Below are 19,474 nucleotides of genomic sequence, written 5' to 3'. Positions count from 1 at the left end.
ATGGTCTCCTTCCCCAATAGCAATGGTGGTGGTGGAAGAGAAATTCCCCGCTCCCCCACCCCCCTCCAATAAAGCTTTAAGCCTCTATTGAGACTGGCAGGAGGTAAGCATAACAAACACTGAATTTACTTCCAACAGTATTGCTACCCCACCTCCTGACTTTCTTCAATTACCCAATATGGCACTGCAGCAGGAGAAGTGCTTAAGAACATCACCTCCTGCTGCTGCTGCTGCAGAGCCAGATCTCAAAATAAGAGCTGCAAAATCATAGGTGCTGCATGATGTGGGAAAGTATCTTCATCCATACTTCTCAGTTAATACATAGTCACTGTGATTTACTGGGCTGGACAGCAGAAAGAATAAACTGAGAAAATGACCTACATGAATAAAGGCTCAAGGCACTGTCTAAGTGCAAGTTTTCAATGAGTCCAAAAAAGCAGAAAGAAATTGCTAGATCAAAAAAAAAAAAAAAAAAGGACAAAGAATGGTTGAAGTTGAAACTATACTTAAAAGTGCGATTACTTTCCCTATGTGTATCACTTTGCACTTGTCTGTGCTGAATTTCACCTGCAGGTTAGATATCTAGTCATGGGCGTAGCTACGGGTGGGCCTGGGTGGGCCCAGGCCCACCCAGTTTTGCAGCAGCTGAGCAGCTACAGCCTTAGTTTCTGCCCAATCTGCTGTCGGCTCGCTCAGCCACCTCCCACATGTTTTTCTCAGCAGTCGCACTCACTGGCAGCTCCTCCTTGGCCAGACGCCGGGCCGCATATAATCTCGCGCTAAAGACTTGCAAAGTTGCGGCCGGTGCCACATACACGCGCCAGCGCCACGCACGCCACCACACTGCCGTCTCCCCCCACACACACAGCCTGGCCGGGGCCCACAGTGTGTAGTTGCTCACAGCATGATGGCGCCGCACCACACGCAGCGCCGCATGGGAAAGGTCACGGACACGACTCCAAGTCCACCCTGTGCCCTGTCCTGCCGGCTGGGCCTATGATTTTTAGTCAGTTCTCTTGGGGAGTCAATTAATCACAGCAGCAGCACTCCCTCGTGGCCCCACACAGCTACAGGAGCCAGGTAATAAAAGCATATGTATTTTTAAATGTTTGTAATGTGTCATGTATTAATTGATTTGTGTTTGTACTCAAAATACTTGCTGGTGGTGGTAGGCTTCTGGGTGGGGTAAGCACTTCACTGCCTAAGGCAAAAAAGGTATATTTAATGATTAAAATATACCTTTTTTTGGCCCTAGGTAGTGAAGAGCCCACCCCCACCCAGAAGCCCACCACCAGCGAGCATTTTGATTACTCTTGTAACCAAAATGATGGCTCTGATGGTGGGCTTCTGGGTGGGGTGGACTCTTCACTGCCTAGAGCCAAAAAAAAAAAAGGTATATTTAATCATTAAATATATCTCTTTTGCCCTAGGCAATGAAGAGCCCACCCCCACCCAGAAATTCACCAACAATAAATTTTAATAGTGCCCAGGTTAATTTTTAAAAAGTTGTCTATTTCTCATGTTGGTGGGTTTTTGGGTGGGGATGGTCTCTACAGTGCCTAGGTTAAATTTAAAAAAAAAAAGTGTAGGCGGTTTTCTGTGGCTGCACCGGTGCGGTGGAGGTGGGCTCTGCAGTGCCCAGAACATTAAAAAAGTCTTATATCTAATGCCATGGGGATGGGTAGGGAGTAGGACAGGGCTGACGCTAGGCGACAGGATAGGGCTGATGCTTAGCTATGGGATGGATGGTGGGGAAGGGAAGGATTGATACTGGGCTACAGGGATGGATTGCGGGGGGGGGGGGGGTAAGGTATAGAAAGGAAGGGCTGATGCCAGGCTGCTGGGATGGATGGGGGGGTTGAGAAGGGAAGGTCTTTGTTTTATGTTTTTTGTAATATGTTTTAAAATTATGTGTGTTGAATTGTGTTCTGCTTAGAATTGCAGATAGTGTGGCATAGAAATTTAGAAAATAAATTTTTAAAAAATTCTAATTTTGGTCCTTTATTCTGTAATTGATGAGGGTTGGTCTGTGGTCTGCATGTGACTGAGCAGGTGAGAGTTTCTGCTGGTATGTAGTTTGTATGGGGATCTATGAGTCTGACTTTTCTGGCTGTTGTGTATATGCACTGCTGCCTTTTTAAAGGTACTGTTATTGACAGTTTGCAATATAGGCTCTAAGAAGCCTCCTTGCAGGATTTAGTGTTACTTCACAAAGTACTGGTAGTGACGGGATTTTGTTGTCATTATTGAGATGCTACCAGAATTTGAATACATTGTTATGTCATTGCTGTAATTATAATGCAGGATCCTGTCAAGTGCGTTGAGATGTTTGCCATTATTGTAGACTTATGTCTGATCATGTTTGATATGGCATAATGTAACTATATTTACAAATATTGTTGCTTTCCATTAAGTGTGTATGTGGTTTATATTGATGCAGGGCAGCTGTTGGGCAGCATTCTAAGGCATCATTTTGTAGTATCCCAAGAAACACTACTCATACCTATATACATAGTGCCCACCCATATTAGCTCTGGGCCCACCCAAAAAGTCAGGTCTGGCTACACCACTGTATCCAGTTTGGAAAGGTCCTTCTGCAGTTCCTCAGCCTGTTCATATGTTGACAACTTAGAATAATCTTTTGTAACCTACATATTTTATCACTTCTCTCATTGTTTCTCATTCCAGATCAATAAGGTGACATTTATTCATACCTGTTAATTTCCTTTCCTTGAGTCCTTTTTGACAAGTCCAGACCAATGGGTTGAGTCCTCCTACCAGCTAATGGAAGTAGAGATACTGAACTATTCCAGAGATGTCACCAGTATAAGGGCTGATGCAACCTGGAATTCTCTAGGATGCCACTACCACAGCAGCACTAAGTCCACCTTGCTACACACCAATTTAGAATCCCATCTAAGTCACTGCAGTGCATATATTGATCATAACCAAGAGATTATCAACAGGGAAGAACTACTGTATATACAAATGCACTGAGTGAGAAAGCATGCTAAGCCCGAAAGAAATCCCTTACACCACTGTCTTCCAGAGCGGGCCCTGGTCTGGTCTAGCAGAACTCAAGGAAAGGAAATTAACAGTTGTAAATAAATTTCACCTTCCTTAAGATTAAGTACATAAGTACATAAGTGTTGCCATCCTGGGACAGACCAAAGGTCCATTAAGCTCAGTATCCTGTTTCCAACAGTAGCCAATCCAGGTCACAAGTACCTGGCAAGATCCCAAAACAGTACAATACATTTTATGCTGCTTATCCCAGAAATAAGCAGTGGATTTTCCCGTCCATTTTAACAATGGCTTATGGACTTTTCTTTTAGGAAGCCATCCAAACCTTTTTTTAAACCCTGCTAAGCTAAGGCATATAAGAGGCATGGGGAGGATTACCCTTCTAAGTGCAATCATGACCTCCACCTACTATCCCAGGCAGCTGGCAGCTCTCCTCTCTCCCTCCCTTGTGCTCCCTGCGGTCCAATGGAGCATGCCAACCCGCCCCAATCGCCGCCAGCAGGGACACTGCAGCACCTGACAGTTGCTACCTGGGTGCCTTGATCCCCCCACGACGTATCCCGTCCATATGGAACATCAAAGGAGACAGAACACATCACAAGAAAGATCGAAGCACCCAGGCAGCCCTCCCCAATCGCTGCAGTGCCCTGCAGCGACCGAGTCAAGCCAGCAAGCACCGTCAGACCACGGGAAATGGGAGGTAGAGATGCTGGAACTATTCTTCTAGACCAATACAAACCAATGGCATGTACAAAAAATCAATACCTTACTTGAAGGAGGAAGACAAGGCACTATGAATAACTACTCTACCACGCAAAATACACCAATCTTGAAGTGCTTTCTTTACAAAGGAATATAGTGAGGGCCATGTTGCCACCTTGTGGATGTCCTCTGGCGTGACGACTAGAGCCTCCACCCTGGATGCCACCTGAGCCTGGGTGGAGTGGACCTTCAGGTCCAATGGAACCATTTTTTCGCACAAGAAGTACACCATCTCAATTGTTGCCTTAATCTGCCATTATCAAAGGCTTAGATGAAGCCTACCCCTTATACAGGCCCTAAAACAGCACAAATAGCCTATCTAAAAATTGAAAGGAGTTGGTGACCTCCAATTACCAAAGCAACATTCTACAAACATCCAAGCTGTGGAGCTGCCACGAGGACACCATTATCTTCCAACCTAAGAATGAAGGCAGAACCATACCTGGTTCACATGGAATGGGGAGACCACCTTCAGTAGGAAGGAAGGACCACTCAAAGGAAGACTGCGTCATCTAAGAATAGCAAGTAGGAGTTCCTGCAACACAAGGTTTGCAGCTCGGCTGTCAGAACAAATGGCTACCAGGAAGACTGTTTTCAGAATGAGATCCCTCACTGAGACTCTCCTCAAAGGTTGGAATAGCAGATCCGAGCAGGCATTGAGGACCAAATTCAGGCCCCACTGCGGGAGAACAGGCCATAATGGGGGCCAATCTGTTTCACCCCAGGCAAGAACAGCAAGATATCCACTTGCACCACCAGGGAGCCTCACTGTAGCTTGCCTTGAAAACATGAGAGAGCCGCCACCTGGACCTTCAGGGGAAACCACTCTGCAAGAAATGCCAGGGTGAAAGCTCCAGTTCCATGCACCAATCCTCAAAGGCCCAAGGATGTAGACCAGGGGTGTCCAACCTCAGCCCCCGCCAGGTTGGGTTTTCAGAATTTCCACAATGAATACGCATGAAATTTATTTGCATACAATGGAGGCAGTACATGCAAATAGATCTCATGCATATTCATTGCTTAACAAAAAAAATGGGTGAAATCAATGTCAGTATACTTATTAGTCAATGTATCATCTACATCAAATAACTATGCAAATAGTAAACAATCATATAAATCTTTATTATCAAAATTGCTCGCTAAAATGTCCCTCACTGAAAAATCTCCCTATATTAAACACAGCCCAGTCCTAAACTATCCCAACCATTATATACTGCTTCCAAAGATCCAAATCCAGGACCATATAAAAATATTCCCTTAAATAAGTCCCACAATACAAAATGTTGGTTCCATTAGTTCAAACAAACACAGGCTCCATACAAGTCAATCCTGTACACCACTCCCAGCATACAGTCAGCTGGCATGTGTTGGCATTTTTGTACAGCCAACCATATGCTGGGAGCGGTGTTGATAGTGCTCTTACTGCCTGGTGGCTGATGATAGAGGGTTGTAGTAATTAATCTCGACCCCTAAGAAGTCTTGAGAACATGTTGCAGAATGTGAATTGCGATCAACATATTGTTCTGTGAATGGATGAATAGTGGAAGACGCAGTGTGCTTACTTTCCTGTGCCTTGGAGCTTTTGTATTTGCATGCTTCGCTTTGGAACTGAGCAAGCTTTGCTGATGGAGTCACATTTGCTTTTCTTGAACTGCAATGGTTGACGCTGTACGGGATTGACTTGTATGGAGCCTGTATTTGTTTGAACTGATGGAACCAACATTTTGTATTGTGGGACTTATCTAAGGGAATATTTTTATGTGGTCCTGAGATTTGATCTTTGCAAGCACTATATAATGGTTGAAAAAGATTAGGATTGGGCTGTGTTTAATATAGGGAGATTTTTTAGCGAGGGACATTTTAGCAAGTAATTTTGATAATATGATTGTTTACTATTTAACATAGTAACACAGTAGATGACGGCAGAAAAAGACCTGCACGGTCCATCTAGTCTGCCCAACAAGATAAACTCATATGTGCTACTTCTTGTGTATACCTTACCTTGATTTGTATCTGCCATTTTCAGGACATAGACCGTAGAAGTCTTGCCCAGAACTAGCCCCACCACCCAAACACCAGCCCCACCTCCCAATCTCGGCTAAGCTTCTGAGGATCCATTCCTTCTGCACAGGATTCCTTTGTGTTTATCCCACGCATGCTTGAATTCCGTTACCGTTTTCATCTCCACCACCTCCCGCGGGAGGGCATTCCAAGTATCTACCACTCTCTCCGTGAAAAAATACTTCCTGACATTTTTCTTGAGTCTGCCCCCCTTCACTCTCATATCATGTCCTCTCGTTCTACCGCCCTCCCATCTCCGGAAAAGGTTCGTTTGCGGATTAATAACTTTCAAATATTTGAACGTCTGTATCATATCACCCCTGTTTCTGCTTTCCTCCAGGGTATACATGTTCAGGTCCGCAAGTCTCTCCTCATACGTCTTGTAACGCAAATCCCTTACCATTCTCGTAGCTTTTCTTTGCACCGCTTCCATTTTTTTTACATCCTTAGCAAGGTATGGCCTCCAGAACTGAACACAATACTCCAGGTGGGGCCTCACCAACGACTTATACAGGGGCATCAACACCTCTTTTCTTCTGCTGGTCATACATAGTTATTTGATTTAGATGATGCATATTCACTGGGGAAATCCTGAAAATCCAACTGAATTGTGGCCCTTGAGGACCGAGGTTAGACACCCCTGATGTAGATTGTCTGCAGGTTTCATACTGTGATGGATACAACAGGTCCAGAAGGCAGGACATGGGGGTTAGGCTCTGCAAGAACAAAGTTTCATCTAAACAGGTGACTACAACTCCCAGCTTCCCCAGGATAGCCCTTGAGGAGGAGACTCTGGGAGGAGGAGTAAGAGTGGAAGGCATCTCCAGGGACATGGGAGGGACTACAACTCCCAGCTTCCCCAAGTCAGATTACCTGACTCCTCCAGAGAGAGTAGACTACACTACGCTTCCCAGGATCCCGAAATGAGTCACAGGATTCTTTTAATCTGGAGGAGCTGGACTACAAGACCCAGGTTCCCCGAGCTGGAAGGCTTGATCTTTCTAGCCCAGCTGAGGGTAATGATCATCAGCTGCTGAAGGATAGATTCAAATGGAATGGGAGGCACAAGGAGGGATTTCTGAGGCTGAAAGGGTGGAGGGGGAGACGAAGTGGGAACCGATGGATATCTCTGCCCTTGACCAGGTACAGAGGGGGCATTCTAGGGGAATGTTAGCTACCTTAATGGGTAATTTGATTCACTACATGGAGAAGAGGTTTAATAGGAGTACCTGAACTGAAGGAAGTTATTACAGAGGTGTTTCCCTGGGCTCAAGTTAGACCCCAGGGTGGCTACCAGAGAATTCCAGGCTAGTAGAATAAAGGGAAGGGGGGGGGTCTCCTTTTCCTTGGTGGTCCACTGAGGAAAGGGAAAAGAATACTCGAGTCTGAAGATGTACAATTATTTTGAATGAATTGTTTTAAGCATACTACTTTGCCTTGGGGATAAAGACAAGTACATGGAATGAACTGTTTCTAGCAGACTGTTTTGCTTTGGGGATACAAACAAGTACATTGAATGAACTATTGCTAGTAGACTGCTTTGGCTTTAGGGAAGAAGGACCCTTATATAGAGTGGACTATTTCAAAAAGACTGCAGTGGACTGGGGAAGGCTATAAAACTGTTCCCTGCTTTAAGGTGGTTTCAGAATAAAAGGGGCAAGGAAAACCCCACCTTTTCAGTTGTTATAATTTCTAAGTTGTTAGAAAACCCAGAGTGGCAGTGTGCGCTTGGAGCAGACAGTGGAAAGCCCGAGCTGACAGAGGCTGGGACGTTGACAATACACAGTGGAGATAACTGATGAAGAATAACCCCTATTTCTCAGGCACTGCTTCTCAAAGGCCTTGCCATAAGCCAGAATGGATTGAGATCCTCCATGATCACCACCCCCAACCCCTCAATAACAGGAAGGGGGTTCTGCCAGGAGGCACAAAAGATACCATGGACAGTGGGGTAGTCCAGGATGACTAGAATTACTAATAAGGGGTGCCTGGCCACTTTCCAGAGGATTCAGCCAATGACGGGTTAGGGTAGAAACTAGTACAAAGGCTCCTGCAGCAGTGAGGACTGTACCAGGGTTTCAATTTCCTCTATCTTGACCACTCTCCTGAAGAATCAGGTGCATTTGGCATTCTAGTGCATCATTATCAGAAGAAAGCAAGGCAGACCCCAGCAATCCACCTGTAGCTGGAAGGCGAAGTGGTTCAGCTTCCACTCTCCTGGAACCAGAGCATCCCAGCTGAGAAAGTCCACCTGCACATTTTCTGTCCTTGTTGAGATGGCCGAGAGAGAAGTTTTGGGTCCAACAGCAAATCCAGCTGGCTTCCTGGGCCACCACTGCACTACACATGCCCCCCTGCTTGTTGATGTAAGCCACTGCAGTGGCTGTGACTGACAGCACCCTGACCACCTTCCCCTTCACTAAGAGAAGAAACTCATGTAGTGCTAGTTGAATGACTCTTGTCTCCAGGCAGTTGATGGACCATGCTAACTCCCATCTGGGACCATCAAATTTGCGCAACCCAACTCAGGCAGTGAACACCTCACCCTGGAGGCTCACATTGCTGGTCAATACAATCCAGTCAGGACAGTCCAGGAGAATCCCCCAGAGCAGATAGTGAAAATTGGCCCACAAAGACACACTGTTGTGCAGAGTCCCCAACAGTGGGAGATGTACCTCAAACACCTGAAACCAAGGAACCTACTGGTAAAACAGCACCTTATCGAGCGGCTATATATGAGCCCTCATCCAAATTACTACCTCCAGTGTTGCCACCATGGAGATGAGCAGTTGCATAGTAACACTCCACTCTTACTTCTCCCCTCCTCATGGGTTCCTCCATCACCCTGTAACATATTTCTGGTATCTTGAGGTAACCCTTGATTCCCAACTTTCCTTTTCATCACAAATTTCATCCATTTTAAAATCTGTTGTTGTTTTTTTTTCTTCACTCTTCGACAGCTTCACTGTGTCAGACAATACTTTAGTCATGATTCCTTCTATGTTCCTGTTCTAGCACTACTCATGACTAAAATTGGTTATTGTAATGTCAGCTATTCAGGGTCCTCTCAGTCTTCTCTCAAAAGATTACAAACTTTGCAGAACACCGCTATTCAACTGGTCTGTCATGCCAGAAAGTCAGACCGTGTATCGCCTCTTCTAAAAGGCCACCACAGGCTTCCAGTAGCCTTTCAAGTCCAATATAAAATTCTCCTCATGGTTTTTAAGGCCTTCTGCCTTGGAACCCCTTCCTATTTAACTTGTCGATTTGCATCACTACATCTTGCAGGTTAGATTAGCCCCAGATACTCAGTGCCAGGCCATGTGCGGGCCCCGGCACTGAATACTTGGGGCTAATTGTTATAGCAGTGGCTGTCGGAGTTTATGCAGGTCCAAGCCAATATTCGACCAGGTCCGGCATAAGAGTTTGTGCCCAGGAACCATAGCATCCCCCTTCCAATACCCCCTCCCAGGAACCATAGCACCCCCCTTCCTGCCAATCCCCCTCCCACCCAGCCTCCCAAAGAAAAATGGTAGGCCCAAGCCCCTTCTTCCCACTCTTGTAGGCCCCCTCTGAGCCTGCCTAGATAGTCCCTTATGGCCTAGGGTCTAGCAGGGCAAACAGGCTGGAGCAATGCCCACTTGTTCCTGCCTGATATGACAGTCTGTTCAAAATGGTTGCTGCAACCTCTAGTGGCAGCCTCATGGTACTTGGGTACTACCGCTAGGCTGCCTCTGTAACTTGTGACAGCTATTTTGAACAAGCTGCCGCACCAAGCAGGAGCAAGTGGGTACCTCTCCTGCCCGTTTGCCCCGCTAGGCCACTAGGGACCATCCAGGTAGGCCCGGAGGGGGGCAACAGGTTTGGGGGTAGGGAGAGGGGGGCTCAGTCTGAAATCTTCTTTCTTTGGGGGGGGGGGTTGGGAGGGGGATCAGGACGGGAAGAGAGTGCAGTACTTCCTGGGGGTGAAACGGGGGATCAGAAAGGGAGGGCAGCCGGCACTTCTCCACCATAACCCGTAAGTTAACTGGGCACCAGCCAATATTCAGACCGGTGCCCAGTTAGCTTTGTGGCTAAAATTAGAACAGTCTTTTTGCTGTCCTAACTTTAGTTGTTTTCCTAACTGGTTAGCGGTCTAAATATGGCTGCTAACTGGTTAGATCCAGGCACCTCCAATGCTCCTCTCATGGACCACCCTGGCACTAACTGGACAGTGCAGGGACGATATGTGGTGATATTCAACGGCACTGTGGTTAAGTGCCACTGAATATCAGCAGATAGTCCCGGACAAGTGATTTAAATGGTCAGGAGCCCCTCCCGGCTGTTTAAATTGCTTTGACTATCAGGTGGTACATTCTTAACCCAGATGCAGTTTTTAACTGCTAATTGATCTATTTTTGGTTGTTCTTATAATAACACTATATTGTAAGGTGAAAATATGTTCTGCATTATTTGTGATATAATGTGCACTATTTTTCTGCTGGGACTGCCATGCAAAAGAACAAAGTAGAAATTTAGGGGCAATTCTACAACATAGGCGCTATTTATGCATCTGTTACACATGTTATCATCCAGACGGAAGGAGTTAGTGTTTACCACAAAAAGTGGCTTTCTTGGGACTAAAGAGGGTCAACACTCCAGCATTTGCATGTGTTGCTATGGGTGTCAAAGTTCCAGCACACCTCTAATTTCCTGTTCCAATCCAATTTAAAGCCCAGTCTTTCAACTTTTAAATCTCTAGCTCACTCTGATTATAGTCTTTCATTGTCTGTAAATTTGTCCTCTTCTACTTTCTACTGAATAGACATGGGGTAATGTGAACTTAGGTTCCAAACAGCAATTTGGGAAAAGTCACTCACTGCTTCTCTAATTTGTGCCTGAAATCAAGCATAACCTGCCTAACCAAGTGAACCCAGAGCCTAGCTAGCAGTCGGCTTTCACCACGTCTAATTACAGTAGAAAAACATAGTTAAAGGATTCATTTATTATACTAAATTGAATATGATTTCAATAAGTTATTGTTCTTTGGCCTTATGCTTTGCTTTCCATCTTCCCTCCTGGTTGCCATGAACTAACAGTAGCAAAGGAATTAAACATGCCCATTCATTTGTGTAAATCCCTCCTTTAATTTCCTTGCAAATGAAAAGCATTCTGTTTGAATTTCTAAGAGTCAGGATTTGAAACTCATTCCAGGAATCACTGTTTAAATTATCCTATTACTTTTCCATCAGTCACACTGCCAGTGTCTTCTTGATCCACACTTTCTGCTTAAGACAGTCCATGAGAACATGGCAATATGTTTCTCATTTAAAGTATTTTATTGCATGGGCTGAAGATAGGACCCAAAGTGGTGAACTGGATTAGGAACTAGTTGACGCACAGAAGCCAGAGGGTAGGCTCTGGAATTCGTTGCCGGAGAACGTGGTACGGGCGGTTAGCTTGACGGAGTTTAAAAAGGGGTTAGATAGATTCCTAAAGGACAAGTCCATAGACCGCTATTAAATGGACTTGGAAAAATTCCGCATTTTTAGGTATAACTTGTCTGGAATGTTTTTACGTTTAGGGAGCGTGCCAGGTGCCCTTGACCTGGATTGGCCACTGTCGGTGACAGGATGCTGGGCTAGATGGACCTTTGGTCTTTCCCAGTATGGCACTACTTATGTACTTATGTACTTATGTGAATGGAATTCGATCGGAGGAGGGAAAGGTGAGTAGTGGTGTGCCTCAAGGATCGGTGCTGGGACCGATTCTGTTCAATATATTTGTGAGTGACATTGCCGAAGGGTTAGAAGGTAAAGTTTGCCTATTTGCGGATGATACTAAGATCTGTAACAGAGTGAACACCCGGGAGGGAGTGGAAAACATGAAAAAGGATCTGAGGAAGCTAGAAGAATGGTCTAAGGTTTGGCAATTAAAATTCAATGCAAAGAAATGCAAAGTGATGCACTTAGGGAATAGAAATCCTCGGGAGATGTATGTGTTTGGCGGGAAGAGTCTGATAGGAACGGACGGGGAGAAGGATCTGAAGGCGACGAAACAGTGTGACAAAGCGGTGGCCGTAGCTAGAAGGTTGTTAGGCTGTATAGAGAGAGGTGTGACCAGCAGAAGAAAGGGGGTGTTGATGCCCCTGTATAAGTCGTTGGTGAGGCCCCACCTAGAGTATTGTGTTCAGTTTTGGAGGCCGTACCTTGCGAAGGATATAAAAAGAATAGAAGCGGTGCAAAGAAAAGCTACGAGAATGGTAAGGGATTTGCGTTACAAGACGTATGAGGAGACACTTGATGACCTGAACATGTATAGTCTGGAAGAAAGGAGAAACAGGGGTGATATGATACAGACGTTCAAATATTTGAAAAGTATTAATCCGCAAATGAACCTTTTCCGGAGATGCGAAGGAGGTAGAACGAGAGGACATGAAATGAGATTGAAGGGGGGCAGACTCAAGAAAAATGTCAGGAAGTATTTTTTCACAGAGAGTAATGGATGCTTGGAATGCCCTCTCGTGGGAAGTGGTGGAAATGAAAACGGTAACAGAATTCAAGCACGCGTGGGATAAACATAAAGGAATCCTGTTCAGAAGGAATGGATCCTAAGGAGCTTAGCCGAGATTGGGTGGCAGAGCTGGTGACGGGAGGTGGGGATAGTGCTGGGCAGACTTGTATGGTCTGTGCCAGAGCCAGTGGTGGGAGGCGGGGCTGGTGGTTGGGAGGCGGGGTTAGTGCTGGGCAGACTTACACGGTCTGTGCCCTGAAAAGGACAGGTACAAATCAAGGTAAGGTATACACAAAAAGTAGTGAGTTTATCTTGTTGGGCAGACTGGATGGACCATGCAGGTCTTTTTCTGCCGCCATCTACTATGTTACTATGTATTTATGGGATAAATACACTAAGTGACAGACTAATAGGGATTTTCAGAGCACAGGGGTCTAGTAGCTAGATTGGTTCCAGATAACACTAGATTCTGTGTGAATGGAATATTAGTTTTCATTGAGCCAAAGCTGTAATAATCTGGGGTGGGGGGGGGTGGATCTTATGTTATCTTGAAAACTCATTCATCTTTTCATCATGCTTTGGTTCACTCACCAAGAGGTGCGACCCTACAAGAAATTCAAAGATTCCCTAAGCAAATACTGTACACAGTATACTGTCCACTAGTGAGTCTGTGAAGCAGTAGTTATGGAAGCACAAATATAGATAGGTAAGAAACTGAACAAAGGAGGTGAGAGATAAAGAAAACAGACAGTTATATATATATATATATATATATATATATATATATATATATATATATATATATATACACACACACACACTAAAATGTCTGGAAACTGAAAGATTCTTAGACCCTGACACTGAGCCCTAACATTTCTACTCTAATCAATTTCCATCGAGGAAAAATCTTGGCATTATTCTTATCAACATGTAGGCAAGCATTTCCCACAGCATTAGCGTCACTCTGGACAGCTCGCTCTCTCATGTAACCGGCAGAATAATGGAATCTTTTCAGTCACCTTCCTACGGTGTGTTAGGATTGTGGCCACCACTGACATTGCCACCTTTGTTCCCTTCCAAAGTCACCTGAACATTCTACACTCTCTTAGGAAAAGTTAAACATTTTATCATAAGCTAAAAGGGGGGGAAATATTAGTGCTGCACTGGCTATAAGCAGCAACAAGTCACTTTTACCTGTTTGAGCTTGGAGATGATGCAGGTGGGTGGCTTTTGTGTCCTGATCACTTTCCCTGAGCTTCTGATGCTGTAGATTGACCTCCTCTGTACTTTGCCCAGATGCCATTGTTTTTTCACAGTTTTTCTCCTGCGGAGGTCGAGGAACAGTTCATCGGGATTTACACAGGGCTGCACTGTTCGCCCCACTGTGCATTTTTTCTCCCCTTTCACTTTGTTCCAGAACCTGTCAGGGGAACAGAAGACGAATGACAAGGCACTGGGGGTGGGAACAAGTTTGCCTGTAATCCAGAAGCTTGGGCCCCTCTCTGTGACACACAGGGCTGCCGGCCTATCCCGTACAAGTGGGAGGGGCATATTTCGGAAGTCTATTCTCTTATGCTCCCTCCCAGTCAAATACTTGCAGACGTGAAAGCGGTTGTACTACGGTCACATTCTTCAGTGATTACTCAAAAGCGTTTTATGTCCTGGGTCTTTGCATCACCTCTGAAGCTAGCGAGCATAACTGGGATGGAAGGAGAAGCAGCTCAAAAATTAAATATTGTTGAAAAAAAACATAAAAACAAATAAATATGTCGTGTAGCAGGGTTTTTTTCCCCCTTACGTGTTTGATATGGTGCACAATTTCTCTTTTCAGAAAGCTTTTAAACCTGATCAAAATTCTTTTCCTGGTATTCTTTTATATTATTTTCACATTCTTTGGAAAATAAATCTAGAAAGAACATTTTATTTTGCAGTCTGGATGCTGCAGCATTACGTGATGGAATTATGCAAAATGACAATTACAGCGCTGTTACTGGCTCTAAAGTCAGCATCCAGAAGGGGAAGGTTTGGCTCACACCTTTTTCTGTAGTAGCCCAGGATTAAGTCACACTTAGGCACGGACGGTGTAGATTCCTGACCTGTCCTAAGAGGGTTTACAATCAAAGCCTGTTCCTGAGGCAATGGAGGGATAAGGGGTCCTTTTACTAAGCTGTGGTAAGCACCACAGCAAAAAAAAAAAGAGCTTACCATGGGATGCACTTAGGCATTCTGCAGTAATATTTGGATGTGCTTGTGCTACCCATGTGCTAAAAAATACAATTTATTTTTTAGTAATGGGGTGGGTCTGGGAACAGACAGTAGGCGTGTAAGCGCTAATTGGTTAGCATAGCTACATTGCTGCATGTGAACCGATTAGCATGTGGTTAGCGTGTGAGCCTTTACTGCCTACAAAAGAGGTGAGGGTAGGGGCTCACACACTAATGACCATGAGCTAATGGGAAAATTAGCGCATAGCCATTAATAGAGAAAATAGAAAATGCCGCCATTTTACCCCTGCAGTAAAAATGGCTTTAGTGCACAGGAATGATCCGTGTATGGACACACCAAGGCCACTTTTTATTACAGTTTGGTAAAAGGGCCCCTGACTTGCACAAGATAACGAGCAGCAGTGGGCTTCAAACCTGGTTCCCCTGGTTGTCAACCCATTGCTCTGACCATCAGGCTACTCCTCCACTCTGTTTTCCTTTGGATATCTGGGGTGCAGTTTTACAACAGTTTGCATTGCTTGTTTGGGGAGGGGGACATGGGGTAGTAGAGGAGGGAGGAACTTTCTCCCCCTCAAATGGGAATTGATTAGTCTTGCTTCTTCTCCCCCTTCCAACATGCACTCTCTCTTCCACACATTCAGTTGTAGCTGCAGAAGGTGATAAAATATTTTTGAACCTTTGTATATCTTTGTTTCTTTTTATATACATTTATTTTCAGTTCTGTAGCCTTTTCTTGTTAATTCATCTTTCCTTTATCCATAATTTCTCTCCCCTCTGATATCTAAGGGTCCTGTTTACTAAGGTACGTTAGTGTTTTTAGCGTGCATACACTTAGCGCTAACCATGTAGGCACATACATGGTTAACGCGCCTAAGTAAACAGGACCCTAAGTTTCTTTTTCTTCTCTTGCCCATTTTATTCTTTCATCATTTTAGATTTTTCCATCCTGTCTTCATCTATCTTTTGCTTATGCTATTGGCTGTGTTTCTTTTGTTTTCACTTTTTCCTTCTTTCCCTTTATCCCACCTATACTCTTCCATTCTCCTCTCTCACTTCCCTCCTGATCTCTCAAACACACACCCCTTGTTCTGTGCTCTCTACTCCTCCATAATTCCCTCATCCTTCATCTCTTTACCTCATCTCTTCCTCCACCCTTCCCTCTTTGCTTCTCCTCTCCATACTGCCCTTTCCCTCCTTCCTTCTCTCCATTTCTACCCCTTCCCACCCATTTCTCCTCCACACCTTTCCCTCACCCGACACACTCTTTCTCTCTTCATCACCAGAAACTGTATGAAGTAACACACAACCCTGCAAATAGACACTCAGAAGCTTACCATACCATACCATACCAGCACCAAGTGCAAAAACACAAACTGTACCAGTACACCTGCCGTGAACTATGCTAAACAGATTCCTACATGGAACCTACATGGTTACAGAATCCCTCACCTTGGTTACACACACAAAACACAGATCATCACCTTGAAACAAATATGAAGACAAAATATGAGATGGAGAGCCCAAGCACCCAGCCTCTGTGAAAGTGGAATACTGAAGAAAGAAACAGAAATGCAATTCCTCCTCTACAGAACAAAATGTACATTTTCAAAACTGACATTTCTAAAAACTAAAAATATTGCATACTTTTTGTCTAATTTATTTTATTTTTCTATTTGGGTTGGTTCTGGTCTCTCTTTTCCACTTCCGCTTTTGGCTTTCTTCTAAGTCCTTTTCAGGATCTCATTACCTTTTTATTTCTTCACTCCTCCTATCTTCTTCCCTTCCCTACATCTGTCTCTGACATTAGTCTTTTTGTTTCATCTTCTCCATTTCTCTCATAAGCCTTTTTATCACCCTATAACTATAATTCTAGATTTCATTCCTCCTTCCTTCTCCTCCTGTCCTCGGTCTCCCTCTACTTACCTATCTAGTACTCCCATTTCACGTCTCTCTTTCCTTTGTCTGCATCCTATCCCCTTATCTTTCAGCCACTTTCTAGTCCCCCATTTTCATCCTCTGTACTCACCCCCTTCCTAGGCTCATCTACCTTCATCTGCCTCTTATTCATTCACCAACTACAGTTTTTTCCCTGTAACTCATCCCATCTCCACCTCCCTCCCTTTCTTATATCTTATCCCCTTATCAAGGCCACCATTTCCTATTTCTAACCTCTTTCACCTCCTTTCACAATGTGTCTTTCACACTTTTCAAAGCTGTCTGCCTCTTTCTTACCCATCCCTGGCATCCATTGCCCCTGCCTCATCCCCCTCATAAACATCCATTTCCCTGCCTCTTCCCTTATACGTTCTTGCATTGCATCCATTCACCTACCTTTTCTCCCAATATTCATTTACCCAACCTTTCCTTCTTGCCCCAGCATTCACCCTTCTGCTTCTACATCTCTTCCTTCTATATATTGTTTTTGTTACATTTGTACCCCGTGCTTTCCCACTCATGGCAGGCTCAATGCGGCTTACATGGGGCAATGGAGGGTTAAGTGACTTGCCCAGAGTCACAAGGAGCTGCCTGTGCCTGAAGTGGGAATCGAACTCAGTTCCTCAGTTCCCCAGGACCAAAGTCCACCACCCTAACCACTAGGCCATTCCTAGTATATGCCCTTACTTTCTCCCCTTCCCCCAGTTTCTGTCCTCTTCTTCATTCTCATTCCGCCAACATCAGCCCTCTTCTTTCAGTGCCATAGCATCAGTCCCCTTCTCTCAATCCCAGGACCTGTGTCAGCCTCCAGCCACAACATAAGAACTATCTCCAAAAATCAGTTCCCTTCTCCCAACTCAGCCCCCCAGGACCAGAATCTGTCAGGCATCTCCCTTCTCCCATCACCAGCCCCTGCCTCAGCTCTTCCTCAGCTCCCCAGACCCCTTCTCCTAGCCCCAGCCTCAGTCCCTTCTTCTAACATCTTCACCCTCTAAACTCTTCACAATGTAACCCAAAATTGTATTGTAACAAATTGTACTTCCATCAATCACAATGTATTGTAAGCCACACTGAGCCCGCAAAAAGGTGGGAAAATGTGGGATACAAAAGCAATAAAATAAAAATAAAATAAAATAACATGAACACCTTACAGAATAGCATAGTAGATGGTGGCAGATAAAGACCATTATAATCCATCCAGTCTGCCCAACAAGATAAACTCATTACATATAGTATGAAGTGATACATCTTATGTATACCTGATCTTGATTTATCCTTGCCTTTTGTAGGGCATAGACCGTAGAAGTCTGCCCGGCACTGGCCTTGTTCAAAAATTTCTGAAGTTGTTGTCATTGCCCCTGTAAAGCTCCACTCCAGCCCATCCAACTCTATTCAGCCTCAATCAGGGCACAGACCGTAGAAGTCTGCCTAGCACAGGCTTTCCTACCTAATCTCCCCTAAGCTTCTTTGGATCCAATCCTTCTAAACAGGATTCCTTTGAGTTTGTCCCACGCATTTTTGAATTCCGTTACAGTTTTTATCTCTACCACCTCATATGGGTGGGCATTTCAGGTATCTACCAACCTCTTGGTGAAAAAAATACTTCCTGACATTATTCCTGAGTCAGCCCTCTTTCAACTTCAATTCATGCCCTCTAGTTCTACTATCTTCCCATCTCTGGAAAAGGTTTGTTTGCAGATTAATACCTTTCAAATATTTGAACATTTGTATCATATCACTCCTTTTTCTCCTTTCCTCCAGGATATACATGTTTAGGTCAATAAGTCTCTCTATATATGTCTTGCTACATAAACCCCCTACTAGTTTCATCACTTTTCTCTGAATTGCTTCAGGTCTTTTAACATCCTTAGCAAGATAAGGCCTCCAAAACTGAACACAATACGCCAAGTGGGGCCTCACCAATGACTTGTACAGGAGCATCAACACTTCTTTTCTTCTGCTTACAATGTGCCAGTATCATTTCCTTCCTCTCACCTGCCCCCCCCCCCAACATGGTCCAGTATCTTCCCTCTCCTCTCCTCCATTCTACTTCTCTGCGGTTCTGTATCTACCCCTCTTGCCCTCCCCCCAACAAGGTCCAGCATCTTCTCTCACATCTCCTTTCATTCCTGTGACCCTTCCTCACCTAGTCCAGCATATCGTGCCTCATTTAGCACTTTCCCATCTTGCTCTCCCCAACATGATCTAGCACCTTCCATCTCCTCTCCTACTCTCTATCTCTCCATACTCCAGCATCTTTCCCCCTCCCCACAACATGGTTCAGCATCTACATCTCTTCTCCTGCCCTCCAGCATCTCTTCTCTCCCCTTCCCTCATCCCTTCAAACCTCTCCTCCATGTTGCACCAGTGTCCCTCCACCCCAGTTCTCCCACCTTCTCTCATACCACTCCTCTATATTGAACCATTGTCAACAGTGAAAAGAATAATGAGGCTCCTTAAGCCTTTGTGCCAAACTGCTCTGTAAGATTCTGCCAAGTCCAACCCCCACAGCAACAGGAAGTGTGTGTCAAAAGGATGGGACCTGACAGAGATTTGCACAGCATTTTGGCATGAAAGCTCAAGGCTCTGAGCTGTACTTTTCTCTGTTAACACTGGCTCAATATGGAGGAATGGTTTAAAGCAGTGGTTCCCAAACCAGGTCCTGGAGGCACCCCAGCCAGTCAGGTTTTCAGGATACCCACAATGAATATTCATGAAAGAGATTTGCATGCACTGCCTCCACTGCATTCAAATATCTCTCGTGAATATTCATTGTGGATATCTTGAAAACCTGACTGACTGGGGTGCCTCCAGGACTAGGTTTGGGAACCACTGGTTTAAAGGAAGGTGGGTGGACTGGGGTGTAAGGGACACTGGCTTGGAGGGAGGAGTGATTTGAGGGAAGGTGTGTGGAAGAAGGGGGAGGGAGGGACACAGGTACAGCATAAAGGGGAGGTTTGATGAGGCAGGAATTT

At 44.9% G+C, this 19,474-nt stretch overlaps 1 protein-coding gene across 2 annotated transcripts in view; it reads right to left on the bottom strand.

Annotated features, from left to right (window-relative positions):
• The window catches only part of SLC2A12 (solute carrier family 2 member 12), a 106,942-nt gene extending 93,161 nt beyond the window's left edge, over window positions 1-13,781 (bottom strand). For both annotated transcript variants that reach the window (XM_030198457.1, XM_030198458.1), the window contains exon 1: window positions 13,534-13,781. In XM_030198457.1, coding sequence (XP_030054317.1) covers window positions 13,534-13,642 — 109 coding nt within the window. In that variant the 5' untranslated portion in view covers window positions 13,643-13,781. The remainder of the gene's footprint in view (window positions 1-13,533) is intronic.
• Window positions 13,782-19,474: the final 5,693 nt, after the last annotated feature.

The sequence above is a fragment of the Microcaecilia unicolor genome, chromosome 3 (assembly GCF_901765095.1).
Source record: "Microcaecilia unicolor chromosome 3, aMicUni1.1, whole genome shotgun sequence".
In the NCBI taxonomy this organism is placed as follows: Eukaryota; Metazoa; Chordata; class Amphibia; order Gymnophiona; family Siphonopidae; genus Microcaecilia; species Microcaecilia unicolor.
Note: the sequence above shows the minus strand (reverse complement) of the source record. Positions and strands in the feature narration are given on the sequence as shown.